Here is a 21,478-nt window from a genome sequence, read left to right as displayed (position 1 = left end):
GACTGTGGAGACAATAACAAGTTTTTTGTTTTTTATATATATATATATATATATATAAAAACTGAGAATCTTCAGGTGAATGGTGGATGAAGGTGGGATTAATTAAATGTTATATGGACTTAAATCACAGCAGAGTTTATCTGATGTAGCTTATCGGAGCCAAAGAGAAACTCAAACTCAAACTGCTTGTATTCAGGGTGAAAGTGGCAGGGGGTGAGCCTGTATGAGTCAGTATTTCCATCCAACACTTCTTGGAAATCCCATCAAACCCAAAAAGCCATGACTTCATCAAACTTGCTCATTAAGGCTGAATTCATTTTTCGTCAGACTACTTTACTTGTGACTAGACTCTTGTGTTTCTCATTTAAAATCATCTGAAGTACAAGCTGTAAGCACCACCTCGCTCTTACAGAGAGAAAATGCAGTGTGAGGAACTCAGGGCATCTGATGTGATACGGGATGTCACTGGACTGAGATGAACCTATGATTCTCTGCAGTTCAAGCACACAAGGTTATTGAACTCTTCTCAAAGCCCATTTGAAAACCCCAAAGTGTAATATTATCAAGCTAAAAACGAGGCAGTGTTCGGTTGACTTTCTGACTGTGGGAAGTTTTCATTTGACGGTAATTATATTCAAAGCGCCTGATTGTTTGTCTTACCACGAGGCACATTCCACCCTTCTGACATTACGATATATTTGTATTCTTTGGGGTCTCACGGGGAAAAGTAAATGGTGCTGTGTTTGTGTGTAATTTTTGTCTGCACTCTCTCCCAGGCGTCTGTAACCCGTTTGACTTTTTGGTTCAGCTGCTTTTTTTTTCTTTTTATGTGCCCCACCTGAGTCCAAGCCCCTCTTGAGATATTTTGGTACGCTCTCAAGAGAAAATCCATTAGCGTGTCAAGCTTAGCCGATCATTATCACTGACGATTATGTCTGTGCAAACTATAAGAAGTCACAGAAGGCGAAGGTAGGGTCAGCTAAAGGGAGAAGCAGAGTCTTGCTGGACGGGCTCACAGAACCTCATGCTGAATATACCGTAGAACCAGATGGAGGCAATTTACTGGTCATAGTTGATTAGCTGGTGTGGGTTTGTGTGTGTGTCCATGCCAGTGTGTGCCACTCACCCAAGTGGAGGGATGAGTGCTGCAGCTCTGTGCCAGAAAATGACAAATTGCCCATTTAGCTCATTGTAAGTGTCAAATTTAATGCAGGGGGGTAGAGTTCTGTTTTCAACCCTTCTTAAGCATTTAGAAAATATATAATGACTTCAATTACAAACTGCATCTCAGAGAGGCAGTGTGTGTGTATGCTTGTGCACTGCAGGTGTTCAGGCGCATACATTACAGCTCAAAAGGACCTTTTTTTTTTGGGGGGGGGGGTTCCTGACTGACGAGTGGACATTTAATAATAGTTCACATTTCAAGTTATGAGCTGAGCTGCTCTGCAGTTTTACTGTCTTCATGGCTTCCCTATAGTCCATTCATAGCACCCTCTAAATTTAAGTTTGATGTTTTTATCTCGGGCAATTGTACCAAAACACTATTTCCAGCACAATAACAGAGCAGAGAGTGGACTGACTGTTGGAGGAACTCCGCTGTAAAACAACCTCTATCACTGCTGTTGCAGAAAAACAACACGGGACAGCAATTCTGGGGTTGTTTGTACTTTGAGACTGGCAATTTATTTGATGTTGCTTGATCTCTGGGTCAGTGAGACCGATTAAATCTCAGTTTAAAACTTCAAAAACAACATGACCGGTAAAAATACTTTTTTTGCAGGTTTGTGACTTTTTTTTTTTTTTTAGATTATTTGTTTTTCAAAGTGTCCCAATTTCCTACATTTACCAAAATATAACTGAAAGCTGTCGGGTGTTCATAGATTCTCCATTAAGCCCTCCAGCAACTCTTGCACATACATCAGTGTTGATCATTGACGAGCGCTGCCATTCGTCACCTTTATTAGTATGCAGCAGCCCTCTCATCTGTTTGGCTGGCTCTTTTGTTTGCCTGCGCTGATTGGAGGGCCTCTGGTTAATTTAGATGCAGGGAAGTGGTGACAGAAGAGGGCTTATTAGGGCCTTAAGTGCAGAGTCTCCAGTTCCATTTTCATTTGCCTCCATTATTGAATTTGCTGGCTTCTCATTCGCCCTGATTGCATTTTGTGTCACCTCTAAAATAAAAAAATAAAAAGAAATCGGCCTCCCCAGAGGGACCGTGACACTCAGAAGGTACATTATGATAGTAAAGTAATGAGACGGGTGAAAAGTTTGGAGATTGACACCAAAGTACTTTTTTATTCTTTTTTGGGGGGGTTTTGACAGTTTTATTTTTTTATTAGGTCTGAGAGAAACGTCTATGAAAGTTTCCTTAATCATGATTGCTGTGTAACCTGTATGCCTGTGGGTGTATTTTGGTGGGAGGAGAAGAAGAAAGAGTGAGGAAGAGCGAGGCACAGAGGGAGTGTTTATGTCTCTGTGTGTGTTTATAAGACAGAGAAGGGAGCGTGACAGACGGGTGGAGCAGGAGTGGGTGGAGGAGAAGAAGGAGAGCGATGGCAGGGATTCATTTAGTGTCCATTGAAGATTTAGAAGTTTCAACAAAAAAAAAAAAGTGTCATCTCCGCCTCCACCTCCTTCAGCGCCTACACAGCTTTCCTAATCGCCTAATGTGGAGCATTTTTCATAAGGATTCATCGCAAAACAATATCATTCGAGACTGCGAAATTTAATCAGGGGCTTTAAAACACAATTATGGTTATCGGGGAGGACACGGCGGCAGCGCTCTGGATCGTGGTAGGGTGGAGGGAGGAGGGAAGATGGAGGGGACCTCCCCCGCACTGTCTGCACCCTAGCGCTCCTCTCCCATTTGTCACCGAGCACAATATCTCTTTGGCTGGCAGAGCTAATAATGGAGAAGTGGAGAAACGGGACTCTGGAGACCCACCTCCGCCTTTCCGTGAAGATCAGATAAGTTCTCCTCAAGTCCGAGGCCCCGAGCCACTGCGGATTTGCTTGTAAGGACTGTGTCATTTATAAAGCACAGCGCACCCATTTGACACCTTTTTAGGTGTGTGAATAATGCAGGTCTTTATAAAAATGTGCAACTGCATGACCAAGACATTTCCCCTGCTGCAAAGAAGCACCAACCCTGTTTGCACTTTGAAAATTTTATTTCATTTCTGGCCACTCATACCAACCAAACCCCTTCTGCTGATGCTTTGTTTTTTATTTGTGTGCCTTGAGGCAAACTAGTTGCTGTTTTCTGTCTCTATTATCTTGGCGATCTGCAGCCATTTATCTACCAGCGGCTTGTTTGCAGTCTGGAGACTTAACAGTTATTCATGGGATTTGTGAAGTCGTTTTCACTTAAGCAGCTACTTTCTCAACAGCCTCAGTTTTTTTTTTTCCCCCTTTAGAGTAAACATGCTTGAAGGCACTGTACAGTGGAATGCTTCACAATTACACACAGAGAGTTTCCTAAGGGACCGACTGCTTGTTTTCTAGTCAAGTCATGTGTTTACCTCAAATCACAGTGTTTCTTAGTCGTATTGTAAATTGGCTGGGTCGAGAAATCCACAACTTTATTTTAATTATGGGTAGTTATGGTTTTGGTGAGATTGTGCAGGTGCACACGCATCATCCTCTTGACACACCCACAAGCACTCACAGTACCAATTAACCGTCCCATTCATGACCACACAAACTTCCTGTCCTTCCTTTTCCCTGCACAAACACTGTGCTGTATATGTCTTCAGTTCAGAAAATATTTGTTTTCTCTCTCCGCTGTTTGGTTGGAGACGGTATATGGTGGGCATTCCAGCCTTAAGATGAAAGAGATTTTCACACTAGAGTGGCGAACTAAACTCTTTATTGTTCCCTTGGTTGTGCTGATCCTGCTGCAACATTCTCTTGTTGCCTCCCATGTGTGTGTGTGTGAAGTTCAAAGTGCTTTCTGATGGATGCCGGTTGGCTTAGAGCAAGGCAACATCTGTGAGATGGATTGTTAAGTGTGTATCTGTGTGTGTGTGTGTGTGTGTGTGTGTGTGTGTGTGTGTGTGTGTGTGTGTGTGTGTGTGTGTGTGTGTGTGTGTGTGTGTGTGTGTGTGTGTGTGTGTGTTAGCCTGTATTTGGAGGATTGTGGCATTTATCAGTTCATTTCCACTCAGTTTGTCTCATTCTGTCTCCTCAGAACGGTAATTTCTATAGATGGTTTTCGTAAATGCATTATTATTTGGGTTAGATTGAAAATGTTGCTCGGGACAGCCAATAAAACTTCAGCACTATCTCTCTGATTCTCTAACTTTCACTCATTGGCTCTCATGTGAGTCATTATTTTGCAGAGTCGCAGATTTGTTGCAGTCGTGTAATGTTCATGGGTGTCCCTGAAGAGGTTGCACTCTTAGAAAATGAAGGCAATTTGTTTCATTCCCCAGTTTGGCACCTTCTGTCATGCCAGCTGTCAGCACTGTGTCACAGGCCACACGGAGCACCAGGAAACTGATGCATGCAAACGACTGCAAAGAGCTTCCAGGTCTCTTAGACATCACACACACACACACACACACACACACACACACACACACACACACACACACACACACACACACACACACACACACACACACACACACACACACACACACACACACACACACACAAATGCCATAGTTCTCTGGTAAAAAGCAGTTCTTCAAATAATGCTTTTGCCTGCTGGGTCTCTAGTGAAGGCTGCTTAAAAAATATTTGTCAGGGCTGACCTAGTAAATTAGCTATCATTTACATTTCCACAGCATTAATACAGCACCATACTCACCATTCAGTTGCTTGATATTTCCCTAAAATCACATTTACACTGTCTAATTAATACAGTTGGTTAAAATGTGCCTTTCTTTTAGTTGCTGAGAATGTATGGCCTACAACTATCTAAATTAATAAACCGAAACATCAACAAGTAGAAGGTGTATTTCACTTAATTTGGATGTGTGTGTGTGTGTGTGTGTGTGTGTGTGTGTGTGTGTGTGTGTGTGTGTGTGTGTGTGTGTGTGTGTGTGTGTGTGTGTGTGTGTGTTTCCCTTGAGGCTCCCTGCATTTCTCTCTCAAGCACTGAGTGATTAATTGGCATTTAAGAGGTAAAGCTGTGGCTTAACTCTCCAGCTCTGCCTACAAATGCAAGGCTTTGTCAACCTGATGCAACTGAGCTCCAAGATGCTTTCTGCTGTTGGACTGGAAGTATTTATCACAGGGATTTGGTATGTTTGTGTGCTGTATTTCACACGTCTGCTAGAGAATCCGTTTGATTGTTTTCATGCACATCGAAGGGGTTTCCGGCTGGTGTGTGTGTTTGTAAGAGTGTGTGACTGAAGAAAACGAGGGCATCCGACTGTGGAGAAAGAGTGATCATCTCGATTTCTCTGTTCCCTGTGCTCAGCAAGTCGGCCCGCCGCCGTAGTGAGGAAGTTCTTTTCATGCGGGAGGGGACTGGTGGGTCTGAGAGGTGGGTGCATGGTGGAGGACGACAAGTATGGAGAGATGATCCTAATAAAAAAGAGCAGGGTGGATGGCCCGAATGCACTCAGCCTGAGTTGTGTGGTACGTGACACACCCACCCCTGAGACAAGACAATAACGGCAAAAGCATGGGCTCATCAGTCGAGGACAGATCACTATTACGGCCTTATTCATCAGCATAATTAGGGTGAGAAAGAGATGTGGGACAAGTGGCTAGCAGCACTGATGAAAGCTCATCAGCAGGCTCTCTATAGAGCTATGGCCACTGATTGGTGCTGGGGCCATCATCGCCTAGAAACTACTTCAAAATAGGGGTTCTTTGCTCTACTGAATGACAGTAAAATGATCTTCATTGGCTTGCAAAGGCTGCTTAGTACAGGGATCATTTTTACTTCCCTAGCAATCTGTGCTCTGATTGGCCTGTTTGCCTTTCTGAATGTGTGATACACAATGCAAATAAATATCCCCAAGAAAGCTCTTCATACTTTGAGCTTATCCTGCAATTCTGCAACCTGTGCAGCTCTCATTTCTTTTTCTACCTTTAAGTAATTATTCAAGAGTCAAAGGAATATTGTCAGGGCACTCTGACTCTCTCTCTGCCCTCCTCTCTATTTGTTGCATCTAATGTCAATGATCTAGAAATTCAAGCCAGTGTTGACCCTGCTGTTTGCTCTGTGGAAAAGACTGAATATAAATATGGAGCCAGGAGAGTGAAAAGGTTACTTCCATATCTGCTTCCTCAACGTCATCCGGTTTCCTCAAGTGTTCAGTCATTAATCTCAGACCAGTGTTTTATCGTTTAATTGGTTAATTTATCACCTCTAATAACAGCACACATGCTTGTTGCAGTCGTGTAGTTTTTAGTTGTTCCTTACAAAGTTATAATTTTCGGAACAAATCCTCATCTTATTACAGGAGCTCTTGCTTTGTTGCAATGTTTAACAACCCTTTGGAGGATTTGCAGCGCCAAGTAACAAGCACCACCTTTTATATGGGGCACTGGAGCAAGTCAGAATTGTGTGGTTTATAGGATGGAGTAAAGCGGAAGAAAGAAAGTAAATGCATTGAACGGAGGTGGGGTCATAAGCTAAAGTCATGTATTCCTTTTAATCAGTTTTGCATTTGATAGAATTCACCAAATCATTTTCTCCTCTCTTGATCGCCTCACATGCCGCTGCGCAGTTCACATCAAATCCAGTTGCTGATTCAACATGACACTCCAACTTTTGCTTGGCAAAATTATTTTTGTTGTTGTTTTGTTTCTCCATCACTGAGACGCTTTGTTTTACTGCCAAGAGAGATGTAGCAAAATGCTTCACCAGAAGCAGTCTTGAACCAAACATGACCCGACCATATGGCAATGGAGCCATAAGCGACGACGTACACGCATAAAACAGCATTGCTGGGAACTGTGTCACCCGGCAAAAGCACCCAGCGGAACTGAGTTCTTTGGTCGAACATACTGACTTATCAAAAGAGAGACTGGGAGCTTTCTTCTGTGCCCATTTTTAAGGCGAAGACCATCAACGTACAATGTTTAATCAAACAGTCATCTATAGAGCTGGAATTAAAGAAGCGATGAGGAACAAGACACTGTGCTTGACATGATCTGTGGTAACTAAACATGTTTCCAACATCAACTCAGCTCGCATACTTTATATTTGGTCAAGTGCTTTGGCCGGGCTCCTTATCGTAATGTTCCAAACACTCACAACGCCATCTGTACCATCGTCAGGGGTGAAGTCTGCCTACCAACCAACAAGATTCTTGAAAGTGAAGTAAATTCAAGCTATTCGGTACAAAATGAAACATATAGTTGTGGATATCAGTGCAAATTGTTGGCCATCTGAGCTAGTGGTTTTTAAAATGTTCATGCAGCCGTACTGGCGAGAGTTTTGGCTGGAGGTATTATGTTGTTTTGTATTGTCTATCTATCACGTTCTTGTGGATACGACATCTCAGGAACGGCTTGGGGGAATTTCTTCAAATTTGGTTAAAATGTGCACTTGGACTCAATGATGAACTGATTAGAATTTGGCGGTCAAACATCAATATGTTTGTGAAGTTATAAAATGTGTTTCATGATTCATGTATGCCATTTATTTTGTATGACTTCATTCGTAGAATTTAATTAAGTTTTATTTTTAGAACAACTTGATAGCATATTACATCATACTACAGAAAATTACCAGTGTAATTGTGCATCCTCTATTTATTTAAAAGGTTTGGAAACTTTGTTAGAGGGAGCAATAATATCTTCACATATCTTTGTTCCCTCCCTCTCCTACTGCCCTCTCTATCTCTCACCCCTCTCCCCCCTCACTGGTCCTCCGATGCAGGACAATAGCTTTTATGACAACCTCGTGAATCACAGAAATGTAGAGAGTGAGGGAATTGGGCGGTGGCGGGATGTGACTAGCGGGGGATAGTCGGCTGTAGCTCTCCCGTCCTGATCGAAAGATCGAATCGTGGAGGGGGTGGTGGAGCACGAGAGTGGAGCAGGAGGCAGGGCTGGGTGGTGGTGCAGGACTGTTGCCCGTTAATGAATGAGCACCTGATGGAGGCTTGACACCCAGTTGGAAGAGTTACTGCCCTTGCCTGGATGGACAGGAGGGTTGGCAATTTGTCTCGCAGCTGGCAGGGGGATCTGGACTCAGGCGTTTAAAGGAGCATTTGGCGACAGTGCTGGGCGGGTTGAACAGAAAGAGCTCCCTGTGAAATGGCAAAACTGATTGTGATTGTACCACTTATACCCTTAAGGTTTAAAGTGTTTACGTTGTCACTCTTTCAAACTTTTTCTTATTTTTGGAACATTTTGTACACTAATGTCACATGGCAGGAAATAGATCATCAAACATCTAGGTTTGCTGTTTAGGTGCAAACAAGTTCTTTCCAGTTCAGTTCTACTTGTCCGTGCTTTTACACCCATTTTCAGCCATGACAGTGGTGTTTCTCTTGAGATAGTAATGCCAGCACTTGTTTTTTTTAGCCCACCACTTTGGTCCAGACTTAAATATCTCAACAACTATTGCATGGATTGCCGTTACATATGGTACATACACTATATCCCTCTCACTTTTCCTCCCAGCACTGGAAGTACACATTTTCACATATCTAATAAAATATATCCCAATCTAAGATTGATATTTTTCTGTTTACAGTAAAATGGCTGAATGGCAACTGGATGGATTGTCATGAAATATGTTGCAAACATTTATGATTCCCCCAGGGACAAGTTGTAACTGCGGGCCCCTGAATTTCCATCTCTCCCCATCAGGCCTCACAGTATTTCAGTCTTTACATTCCCATTTCTGACACTTTAATGATAACCTTGACAACACAGATAGAAAAGTGAAATTGTATTGGTGTCAGTTGAACCTAACTTTTGTGTGCTTTAAGAAAATTACAAGAGCTTATATGTGTCTCTAAAACACAGGTCGTGTCAGTCTAAGTTCTGCTGCAGACCACATGCAATAAATTGCATGATGTTGAACCACTATTGAGTTTTTCTTGCAGATGTTTGACAAAAGTGTTTCAAGGTGTTACCCCAGCAGAGCCAATCCACTATAAATCATCAGTTTCCCCAACAAAATATGAGAACACATCTGCTGAGTCTGGGATTTTGACATGAAATAAAACATAATTCAGAAATGTTTTCCATCACAAAATGACCATTTCCAGTCCAGCTAGAGATGCTTTCTTCCAGTCAGGTGCCGGAAAGGTTCATTTCTGTGCTCAGTCAAGCCCTTATCCATCATCAAGTGTCCAGCCATGTTGAAAAGGAGTCTGTCCTAAATAAATGCCTAATCTGCACGGTTGCCATACCACAGTGAGTTGTGTAAATTGCTAGCTTTGTGAAACTCTGTGTGTGTGTGTGTGTGTGTGTGTGTGTGTGTGTGTGTGTGTGTGTGTGTGTGTGTGTGTGTGTGTGTGTGTGTGTGTGTGTGTGTGTGTGTGTGTGTGTGTGCGTGTGTGTGTGTGTGTGTAAACCCTGTAATCTTGACCCCTCCTGTGTTCCTTTTTTTTTTTTTGTGCACAGTATGTCTGAACAAATCTTTTGAGGATCTTTAGAGTAAAGTGGCACAGCAGCAAACCCCTGTATCATATCAAGGTGACTTAAGGACAGCCACACTGTAATCTGTTGGTAGGTTAAATGAAATGCACATATCGATGCCGCTCCTGTCAGCGAGTATGTTATATATCATGTCAGAAACTTCTCCGATCTGCGATGTTGGTTGGCAATGGACAGCTGTATGTTTCATGACCATTTTTAAATGACATGGAAGCATGCTGATAGTGCAGTTCACATGTTATTTGAATAAAGCACAGCTTGTCCCTTTTTTCACCCACCACTCATGAATGTAAAACACCCCCAGATAAATTGTCCATTGTGACGGGAACATGATTACATGAAGCTGCGGCTGTAGGCCATTCAGCAGGCAGACGGAGCGCCATGTCACCTCCAAGAGGGCTTTGAATAAATGTCCCCGTCGCCACCAAGGCCCACTTCCTTAATCAGGGTGTCGGATGGTAATGATTAGCTTCCTCCGTGTGCTTCTCAGCCACTGAATCGTCCGCATAACTCATACGCTGTTAATAATCTGCCTGGAGAGACAATGCCCTTCTTTACCTCCAGCTAATCCAGTCCTAATCTGAACCACATTGTTACTTTTTTTTTAATGAAATTTCATTCATTATGACAAGTACTTTCATTGGAATCAGCCCGCTCTTCATTTTCAAGGAGACGGGGATGCAAGGTGATTGTATCTAAATCCCTCAACTCGGCTGAATTATACAGTCAGCTGGTGTCCCAGAGAGAAAGAGACACTGATGGGGGCTGTTGTTTCTGTTCTGCCTTAGGTCACGGCTTGGGAGGGAGGGCGGATTAATGCAGCATCATTTCATTCTGTGTCTATATCCAAAACCTGGATTAGTGACATGGAGAGGGATTAGAATGTATTATCACACTTCATGCTCAGGCATCTGTTAAGGGCACTGGTCCTTGAAAAGAAACATATTTTTGCTATTAAGCAAATGCTGGATGAGGAGTGCGCCTTTGTCTTTGGCTCTGGCTTTGATAGAAGGCTGTGGATTAGGTCAAGAAAAACTGCGTTGCGAGCCAAGAGAGAGCCCTTGAAGATAATAGTGGAACAATAAAAAATTGACGATGTTCCAAACTGCATTTTTTTTTACACTCGAGAAGATTGAGCTACATCTAAACCCTCATGAATGATGAAGCTATATATCTGCTCCAGTTTACTCTTGCCGTTTTAATTAACACAACAAGTATCTGGTGTCTTCCTGTGACATTCAAACTCATTAACTCTCCCTAACTCTGAAGCTAAATTAAATCATTTAATACTCGGCACATAATTCTGAAATTATACCAGCATACAGTATAGGTTTTTTTTTTTTTTTTTTTTTTTCGAAGCGTGCCTGTTTAGTTTGCATATAAAGTCAAATTTACTTATTTCTTGTGACGTACTCTCTACAAAACATCAGTGTCTTTGGATATGGCATTGAATTACTGTGTGCATTTGTCAATAGCATTTATCGTCATGCTCAGATGCACATCAGGGAACACGGTATGCAGCGTGCTACTTTGAGACAAAGGAGCGATAAGAGTTAACCTTGAAGTATTGATTTTATGCCATCATGTACATGTACTATATATATCCATGGCTATGTGCTCATTTCTCCCTTTCTCTGCCTTTTTTTTTTTTTTTTTTTTTCCTCCTTATGCAGAGATACTGAACGGGGGTGTGTATGTTGACCAGAACAAATTCCTGTGTCACGCGGACACCATCCATTGGCGTGACATCATCAAGAACCCGCAGGCGGAGCTGCTGGTGGTGCCGTCCAACAACAGCAACCTCGGATGTGAGTAAAACCAGTGGAACCAGTAACTTTGGACGAAAATTCAGTTTTTGTGTATCATCTGTGAAGGCATCACATGCCAACATACTGTAGAGGTCTACACAGAAACACACACCAGCAGCAGCAGTCGCGCCCTAGCCCTTTTTATTCATTCTGTTTGCCTGGCGGTCATTTGGAAACGAAATCACATAGTGTTAGATCAACGTGTGAACCTTTCCATTGTAGTGGTATGGTAGCGGCTCCGCAGCAAGGCCCATGGAGCTGCTGTCTGCTGTGCTCTTTTTAAACCTCAGTGAATCTGACAGCTGGTTTGAAGCTGCCCACTTCCCTTGGTGCCCACCCCCCTCTTCTAGGTCCCTGCAGTCCCTCAGCTCCCTCTTCTTTGGACATAACAGGCGTCGCTATCCGGCGGACATTCTGTGTCAGAAGAACTGTCTGTTAAAGACAGACTCTCTCAAACTTTTTAGCACATTTATGGACATGCCTTTTGCTCATTTTAAGGGAGAGACAGAGGCAGCAAAGAAGTTTCTTCAGGGCGTCTATATAAAAACATGTCAGGGTGAACAATAGGGACAGCTGAGGCACCAAATGGTGAGCCAAGACACAGACAACGAGGGAAATGTTGAGAGCATCTTTGATGAAAAGGCATGATGACCTTTTTTTTTTGCTTACAGACTGAGCAGAATAAAATCTGTATAGCACTGACCTGTGACATCAGTCGGGAGTTAGACATCATGTAAAGCTGGTTACTGAAAAATAAAGGTTTAAAAGGAGCCTTTAAAGTACAATTTGTGTAAAACATTGCTATTTTGTTGATTAGATGGCACTGATGTAGGAGGAGGGTGATTAAAAGCAACAAAGAACAGAGGAGGTGGGCCAAAAAAAAAAGGACAAGAGAGTGTGTGGGAGCTGAGGTTGCCAAATTGGGGCCCTTTGCCAAGACGTAGTTAGTATTTAACATTAACAACCCACAGTGGGAGTGGTTGAAGGAGCCGGGTGACATTCTGCTACACTATTCCACTTACTCTGTAATTAACCCATAGTCAATTAAGTCTTGATGATGGGCCACTGGCAGATGAAGGCAGTGAGTGCTCTGTCAGGTCCCACTTTGCCTGCAAGCGCTTGGCGGAAGGGAGTAGAAACCTGTCTTTCATGCTTATGTTCCTCACAGGCCACAAGTCGCCACGGTGACTGCGTGTCTATTGTGGGATGAGCGGAGGAGATTCGACAGATGTGTCACTGTCACTAGTGGGGTAAATTTTAAGGGTGTGGCGTGAGTGGACGATTAGGTGTTTGATGTGTGAAGGGGCCGTATCTTGACGTGCATTCGTGTCAAAACTGCATGTGAAGTTTGCCGAGGCGTTGACTGACACACAGTGCCTGTTTGTTGGTGTGTTCTGCAGGCAGACGCTGTCATCGCTCGTGCAACGGACGCTGCTGGGGCCATCAGGAGGACCAGTGTCAAACCTGTGAGTATGCACACGGTTACACTGGGATGCCACCGGCCTGCTACCTTGATGTGGTGTGACTGATACAGATATTAAGGAATAGTCCAGCGTTCAGGTGACCCTTTAAATAGTCCAAAAGGAGAGGCGCTACTGGGTATTTTTTTATCTTTTGTTAGACAAACTGACAAAATGATTTTATTCGTTTTCATAATGATTTCTGATTAATAAGCATGTATACTGATACTGTACATCACTACAGCAATTTATGGTGAAATAAAATGTATTTTCTTGGCAACTTTGATGTACATGTGTGGTCGATAGGGATATTTTCCTCTCGTTCTCAGAAATAAAATGGTTACTTGGACCAATTTTAGAGTCCTAAATAATTCATGTAACCTGACTCTGACATTTTCATGTCATTTTGTAACTGTAGAGGCCTCTGAAACTGTATTTTTATTGGAGTGAAACAGAAGAACTCGACATTGAAATCAAGGGAAATGAAATTCTGTTCAATCAGTTATTAGTTCAAGGCTGAGTGACCCTCTGTATTTACTGAATGGTCGGGGACAATTGAGGATACTTTACAGTCTGCTTTAAAATAATCTATAATCTCTTGTAATCTGTTTTGATATAGATTTATTATTTAGTGTGCAAGCGCATCTGTTTTTAGCTTTTTCTTTGTCTTTTGTTGAACTCAAAGAACCAAATCAAGGTCAAGTTTGAGAAAATAAATGTGAAGAGGAAATAACTTTTCTACAGTGTGTTTCAGTATTTCAATAGTTTGTTGATGCATAACAAAATAACAGGATGATATGTAAATAAACTGATAGCAGCAGTGCCACACAAAAATAGAAAAAAATAATGAAATCAGAAACAATATAACGACGACAACGGAAGGAGGGCAACTGGAGAAATGTTTGTTCTCCGTATAATTACAGGATGTTCTACTCGTGTTGTAAAGACCTAGAAAGGGACTGGCCCGTTTTTCTCAGACTAACAGACTAATAGACTACAGAGCCTTGTTGTTTTTTTTCACTACTGCATCATTATGTTCACAACTCAGCAGAGAGTGAGCACAGCAGTTTTTAATGCCTCAGCTTCAAGCCCCTGCTGACATGCTGGCTGGTATATCTCCTACTCTAACAATAATGTGTGGGAGACTGTTCAAGCACAAGTATTTGATGCAATAGGTACAAGACACACTGATTATTTACTAATGATACTTATGGAGCTTACTTTGAACAAGTTTTGCAATAAAAACGCAGGAAAGAGACTGGAAAAGGAGTGAAAATTCCCCTGGTTACCACCAGAGTTGGCATAGCAACAAATCAAGCCAGGCTTTCTGGGAATCATCACAGTTGGAAGGTGTCCTTGGCCAATCGGTCCGCTTGGCTGAAAGCACCAGTTGTATAAACACAGATATGGTGCTTCAGTGAGATCCAACATTGTATTTTTCAAACTTTTATTTATCTAGTTTCCTCAAGCGACGTCCCACCTCGGATCCACACCTGAGAAGTACCAAGCACAATGGCAATTTTCAGCCGATGGTCTCTGAAGTGAAGCTGGAGCAGTCGGGAGGATAAGAGGGCCGTTCAAGGGCACCTCCAGAGCAGTTGTTGAGAGAGGAGACAGTGCTCCATGTTTTTTTAAGTCAGCCTACGCTTCTTTCAAGCCAGTGACCTTGCACTCACAAACCCCTTTGTGTGAACTTTAGGTTGCTGAAGCCTCTAATTTGTCTCTGCCTGAATCTGACATCAGATGATGTTTTTGAAGAGCTAAAGCTTGAGAGGAAGGTTGAGGGTGGTGGTATTGTCTCTTTTTATGGGTTTGGATGTGTGTGTATGTGTGTGCCAGACCTTTAAAATGCAGTCTTCTCCCTTCCTGGGCAGTGACAAAAACGGTGTGTGCAGAGCAGTGTGACGGTCGATGCTTCGGGCCCTACGTCAGCGACTGCTGCCATCGCGAATGTGCCGGCGGCTGCTCCGGCCCCAAGGACACCGACTGCTTTGTACGTCAGATTGCATACCAACACAAACACACTGTCTCGCTCTTTATTTCTCCCTTAACTTTTTCCTTCATTCTCTGTCTTTTACATTTCTCTTTTTCTTTGCCTCTTTTTGCTCTTACGCCTGCCTTCACACACATCCGGTGTGTAACCTTGTCCCCCTTCTTCATTCCATGTGTCCACATCTTCTGTGTAACATCTGTTTGTCACTCTCCCCGCCCTAAAATGTTCCAGTTTGTTTACCTGCTGATAAATTGTTTGTCATTTTACGCGGCTGTAAAAGTCAGCCACAGCGGCACTCGTCAAAGAACAAATTGGTGATTCAGTGTTCCAATTAATATCCCTTTTATCACCTCAAGTTCTTCCTGTTTCACAAACAAGTGCGTTGCGCACTCGCGCACGCTGGCACCGATGATATTGTAGTTGTAATTCACAGAAAGACTCATCCAATTCAATTATGGCCGTTTCAGCCGGTGGCCACAGACGACAAAACGCTTAAGAGGTTTATGGGAAAACATTTCACCATTTACATCGTGGCTGTGGATCAATGGCTCCAATTTTTCTTCCATTTGGCATTCAGAGAGACAAGGGACAGCTGCATGATTCGCATGTCGCAATCCCACGTAAAAATGAAATGCTGCTGTAATACTCTTTCACTCACAGTGACTTATGCGGGGAAATCACAGCCCTCCACTCGCTGCACCTCACTACGTGTTACTCTGTGCATGCACAGGGGGAGTCTGACGAGTCTTCTGTGCCTTCAGCTCACCACGATTGTGTACTCTCTGCAGGCTTGCACCAATTTCAACGACAGCGGAGCATGTGTGACCCAGTGCCCTCAGCCATTTGTGTACAACCCGACGTCTTTCCAGTTAGAGCACAACCCCAGAGCCAAGTACACTTACGGTGCCTTCTGTGTCAAGAAATGTCCACGTAAGTCCTGAGCAAACACAGCGCTTGGCTGCATGCGCATCCAGGCAGATGCAAGCAGATCTAAATACTGTAACGTTATACAGCAGTACATAGATGCTCATAATGAGCCTCATAATTAAGTTCTATAGTCTGTGCACTGCTGTCGACTGAAGAAGCATTTATCATGTGCCTATTCTGAAATTAGACTCCAGACAATTATTTCAAGTCAAGATAAATTACGCTAACATAAATAAATTGTGTATCTCAATCAACTAGTTGCTACACCATCTGCTTTGGCTTCTGGCAGCTGAAAAAGCAAATCTTAGTTGTTTCTTTCACGGATATGGAGTCAGAGTGTAGCAGTAATTCAGCAAGCATGCGTTAAAAGTCAAACTTACATCCACAGATTGCATATTCAAGTTCCACTGATCCTCAAATGAGCAGACGCCAGTCGCACTTTCCCCCTGCCGCTACCAAGTGCTAATTTGATTCATTACTTTTCCTGAGCAATATAGCCCGAGACCATTAGTTTTGATCATTATACAAATGTGATTAAAATATAATCAATTTCTCACCATTAGAGAGGTCCTTCTAGGAAATTGTCTCACCAATAAATTCCGCACTTTGAGTTTTCTTTTGAGTTTTTCACTGTAAAATCAACGGTAGCTGTTGCATGTGCTGTGACGTTTAATGATCCCATCTAACACTGAGATTCTTACTGCTTTTGTCAGATAACTTTGTGGTGGACCACAGCTCCTGTGTTCGAGCATGTCCCAGTAACAAAATGGAAGTGGAGGAGAACCGCATCAAAATGTGCATTCCCTGCACTGACATCTGTCCGAAAGGTAAAAACCATGTGATGTGGTCAAGAATATTTAATTTTCCCTCTCCAGAGTAACAGTGTGGACTGGATTTTTATACTGGGTACTTTGTCATTTGGGTGTTCCTCAGAAAGCAAAGAGCAGGACATGCTGAGGTCAGGAGACCACGTCCGTGGTTTATAATGTAAACTTATAAAGTTTAATGCGAAACTCAGTAGGATGAAAATACGGTTTTATTCAAAGGGGTTTATCCCCCGACATCCCCTGTTTCTTCCACTTCCTGGCCCCCTGCAATGCATTTACTGTATGTGTAAGAGCTTATGTGGTTAAAACATTTTAATCCAATAGCTTTATGCTAACAGCGATGATACCGGATCAACTGTAGCGCACAGGAATCACTTTAAAAGCTTTATAGGAAATGTAATTTATTTTTTATGGGAGACAGCTTAGCTTTTTTTATACTAGCTTTTTTTTTTTTTTTTTTTTTTTTAGACTACCATACTTACCGTTGGTCCCAATGAGCCCCACAAAATATCAACATCTTCTTTTAATTTCATTTTAGGGTTAGGCCATCTAAGACCCACTCCTGTTAAAGCATCCCCTTTCCTTAATAATCTGAACAGAGAACTCTCATTTCTCCCCTGCTGACAGCTTCATTCAAAAGTTAAATACAGTAAACTTGTTTAAGTTATATGCAACACATGCAGTTATGACTTGGCACAAAAAATATGCATTTTATTCAAATGGATGAACTTTGGCTACATTATACTCATTTCCCCCCTTCTCTTATTACTGTTATGCAAAATGCGGTGCACGCTCATTACCTCCTCGAGGATAAATATGTTAAATACGGCATAAATGAAGGTCAGATGTTTGATCCCCTCAACAGTCAACATGTTAATTAACATGAAATAGCTTTATAACGAGAAACTGCTCTTACCTGCTCAGTGATTACAAGTCATTTTGCAGCACGAGCATCAGCTAAATGCCTAAAATGTGAAATTAAACGGCATTAGTTCAGTTCAATGCAGAGGATTAGCCCTTTCATCATGTTGTTCTCACAAAGGTAACTGAGCTGCCCTCTCTCTGCGGAGGTACGGCGATGGTGTTTTCCTCCGGGCTCCATGCATGGGCCGTGGCATCCATTGATTGGGTATTCTCTTGATTACATCGTCACGTAGCAGGGAGGGGTTAATGAGGGGTAGCCCAAGGAACTGGGGGAAATGATAACAAATTATCATTTCAGATATGGAATTGGCTGGTATAAATCACTATCAAAAACTGGTTACACGACTTAATGCAAGCCTTATTCATCATACCCTCCGCCTCTGTCAGAAATATTTGGCTCACACGAGACCGCAAGTGTAATTAATGCAGATGTAACAAATTCATGATAGGGAGGAATTGGCTGTGGATTGGCCCAAGCTTTCATCAAAAGAATTTTGATGCATGAAAAGGGGCCGTGGCGTTGCCTGCGCACCAAAAGCAGGACTTTATTTTCATGAGTATAAAAAATTTAAGAGACAAATGGCTAATAGTAGTTTCACAGAAAGAGCCCTCTGCCATACAAGAACTCTTTGGATGTACACTTTAGTAGGTAATTTGTTCACACCTAAAGCAACTAAAACTATTGTGAATAATGTATGATTGTGCGTTTGTTTTGTCAGTGTGTGACGGCATAGGGACGGGCAGCCTGCAGACAGCTCAAACAGTGGACGCCAGCAATATTGATAAATTTGTGAACTGCACCAAAATCAATGGCAATCTCATCTTCCTCATTACTGGCATCAAAGGGTAAGTAAGATTTTAAAACCTCACACTAGATGATATCGGAGATTGATTCCTTTTAACTTCCATTTACAAATGTCAGGCAGCCCCCACTTGTAAGCTGTAAACACAACATTAACATCCAGTATTATTTCCTATAATGTTTAAATGACAAACAAGTCAAGTTTGCTACTGAAATACAGCATCGGGTCACCTTTATGTCTGAGTACTGTATACCCAAAGCACGCAGTTGATGGATGTGGGTACAAACACTTTTAAACTTCTATCCCATTGAGAAAATCTGGCTCGGGGAAGGTCAATGAGCTCTTATTTCTCTCTAGTCAAACACTACTGTCACAATGCCCCGAAGCTCTTACGATAGAATGACGCAGACCTATGAGTGACTTTGAACAAAGAACATGTTTTCTTAATGATGCCTTTAGGTTCCCAGTGTTGATAACTTTTTATAAATAAGACCATACTCCTACAATATGTAAATATCATGTCTTTTTCTTCAGGGACATGTATCACGGTATTGGACCTCTGGACCCCGAGCGTCTCAACGCATTCCGCACTGTCAGCGAGATCACAGGTGAGACGAACTCACTGGAGTCTCTGTGGAAACTGACGGAACAAAACAATGATATTTTGTGACGTGTGTTTGTGTGATTTATTTTGGCCTCTGAAGTAATAAAAGAAAGCTTTAAGAGGATGGTGGATTTTTGTCAGTGAAGTCGAAGAGGTACTCTGGTGGATGTAATGTTATTGTGTGTGTGCATGTCTCCACAGTTATACATGCTATCAGTGTGTGCTGCTGCTGCTGTGTGTGTATCCATACTTGTGTGTGTATTTATTCATTAGCTATTAGAGGCCTTAAGGGATGAGTAATACCTTGTATACAAACCCTTTTGTCATATTAAACTGCAACTTGCAGTTGAGCCAAACAGCTAATGGAGTGAAACTGCATTTTCATAATGAGAACCTAAGCAATAAGAAAGAGCAATGGCCATTCTATCCCAACCATTTCCTGCTCTATCCCTTTTAATGTCATATCCACAGATGCTGATTTGATGTAATCTGTCTTTAAAGGCAAGTGCAACCAGACAAATTGTGCAGAATATTAAATCCATTCTTTTAATTAGTGTACATTGTCTTCTCCGTGCACAGAGAGTGGGTTCTTGTTTGAACCAAATGATTTTGTATTTTTCTGATTCTGCATCAAATACACCCTTTACTTTTTTCCTCTATCTCCATTTTACCATTTTTACTGTGAAATAGATTCCTATTGTGTGACAATGATCCCTGCCCTGTTTTCGGCAGTTCAACAACTTTGCCTGGTGTTTCTCTAGGTTACCTCAACATCCAGTCTTGGCCTGAAAACATGACAGATCTGAGTGTTTTCTCCAGCCTGGCAACCATCGGAGGCAGGTCTCTTTACAGGTACAAGTAAAGCCATACACTCACAGTTACTATCATTTTCTTAGTTAATTTGAAATTTGCCCATGCGGTATGAAAACATTGTAGCAAGTGATACAAATCTGCATCTGTGCAGATGACAGCACCATCAGAAAGCACCATCTCATTTCTGGCCGTTTTCCTGTACTCGGATGCTTCCTGTTGGAGCCGCTGAGCTGCCGGCCTGTCATACACTGCGCAGAAGCTCTTTGAAGCCCTGCTGTCACACAGCTTTGATTAGCCCTGTTTTGATAACAGGTTCTGTGCTTCCTTACAAGTAGCAGATCCGAGGGATAACGCTGGCACATTCAAAGGAGGTCCAGTGATGAACGTGTAGCTCAGCAATGTTTAACTTCCACACCAAGCTGGAGAAACCTTCAGCACCCTCCTCATTATTTTAGCGTTGTATTTCTTTTCATTCTCATTTATACGCATTATTATTCTTCAACCTTCATCACTCCTCCGTCATGCCCTTGTCTTTTTCGTATCTCTCTATCTCTACACAACTTCTTCTTTTCTCTTGTTCTCTCTCTGTCTACCTGTTATCTTTACCCTTAATCCCACATACTGTTTCATGCTTTCGTTCTTTAAATTGTCTTTGTCACTTATTTTACCCCGTTTCTCATTTTACCTCTTCCTCTCCTTTCTATGCCTCACTATTTCAAATTTGCATCCTGTCCTGCCTTCTAACTTTGTCTGGTCCTTTTTATTTTTTTCTCTTCTAAAGCTTCAATTACTCCTTTCTCAATTTTGTTCTCCTCCTTTCCATTCTATCTTGTTAAAATGTCTTCCCAAAAGTCCCCCAGTGCCTCCCACTGTTTCTTTTAAATCCTTTATTTCTCTCTGATTCCCTCCCTGTTCTCTTTATCTGTATATCCACTTATTTCTTTTTCCTCCTAATTTCTCCTCTCTCGCAGTGGAAGCGGTATTTCTCTTTTGATCCTGAAGCAGCGTTGGATCTCCTCCCTCCAGTTCCAGTCGTTGGATGAGATTAGTGCAGGAAACGTCTACATCTTCAACAACAGCCGCCTCTGCTTCTACAACACCGTCAACTGGACGTCACTCTTCAGGACGCCGAGCCAGAAAGTCCTCATCCGCAACAACCGAGATCCAAAGGAATGCAGTGAGTAGTAATGAGGGTTGGACTCTTCAGTTTGTCGTCATCTGCAAAACTCTGATGTTTTAACGGTATTGAAACAACCTTTGATGATTTTGCAGTGTTTTACCTGCAAATATTTAGTTAATGATGTTTAAAATTTGTATGTCAAAGTACTTCATTCATGACAGCCAAGGACTTAATACATTATTAATTAGTACAACATCATTTCAATTGAAAATAAACTCGTCATATCTTTAAAAAGTAAATGAATAACTGGAAAAAAATCATAAAAAAAATCTAGTCTTCTGAGCAACAAAAAATACTTGACTCTATGACAACCAACAAAAATTACAACCTTCATCCCAGACACCAAGCAAAAGATATATTGAAGAGCTCTGTTTTATTAAAACACATAATTTGGCTCATGCATTTAACTTTTATGGGTGTTGAGTTGCCTTGCAGGTTGTAAAACCTGTTTGGATTTTGTACTGACAACAAATCGTGCCATTGTTTTCACTTTGGGAATTTTAGAATATGATTCTATATGCACACCAATGATGACTGCGTGCAATTGTGAATCATGCAGC

At 42.1% G+C, this 21,478-nt stretch overlaps 1 protein-coding gene across 3 annotated transcripts in view; it reads left to right on the top strand.

The window, feature by feature from the left end:
- LOC138620747 (receptor tyrosine-protein kinase erbB-4-like) overlaps positions 1 to 21,478 on the top strand; it is a 216,708-nt gene that overhangs the window by 138,286 nt on the left and 56,944 nt on the right. For all 3 annotated transcript variants that reach the window (XM_069698209.1, XM_069698210.1, XM_069698208.1), the window contains exons 4-12: positions 11,253 to 11,387; positions 12,788 to 12,853; positions 14,722 to 14,840; positions 15,629 to 15,770; positions 16,481 to 16,594; positions 18,238 to 18,364; positions 18,856 to 18,929; positions 19,687 to 19,777; positions 20,710 to 20,915. In XM_069698209.1, coding sequence (XP_069554310.1) covers positions 11,253 to 11,387; positions 12,788 to 12,853; positions 14,722 to 14,840; positions 15,629 to 15,770; positions 16,481 to 16,594; positions 18,238 to 18,364; positions 18,856 to 18,929; positions 19,687 to 19,777; positions 20,710 to 20,915 — 1,074 coding nt within the window. The remainder of the gene's footprint in view (positions 1 to 11,252; positions 11,388 to 12,787; positions 12,854 to 14,721; positions 14,841 to 15,628; positions 15,771 to 16,480; positions 16,595 to 18,237; positions 18,365 to 18,855; positions 18,930 to 19,686; positions 19,778 to 20,709; positions 20,916 to 21,478) is intronic.

The sequence above is a fragment of the Brachyistius frenatus genome, unplaced genomic scaffold (assembly GCF_029030835.1).
Source record: "Brachyistius frenatus isolate BFR_SWC_R1_liver_20210118 unplaced genomic scaffold, ASM2903083v1 Contig_26, whole genome shotgun sequence".
In the NCBI taxonomy this organism is placed as follows: Eukaryota; Metazoa; Chordata; class Actinopteri; family Embiotocidae; genus Brachyistius; species Brachyistius frenatus.
The sequence above is the reverse complement of the archived record's forward strand: the minus strand, read 5'-3'. Positions and strand labels throughout refer to the sequence as shown.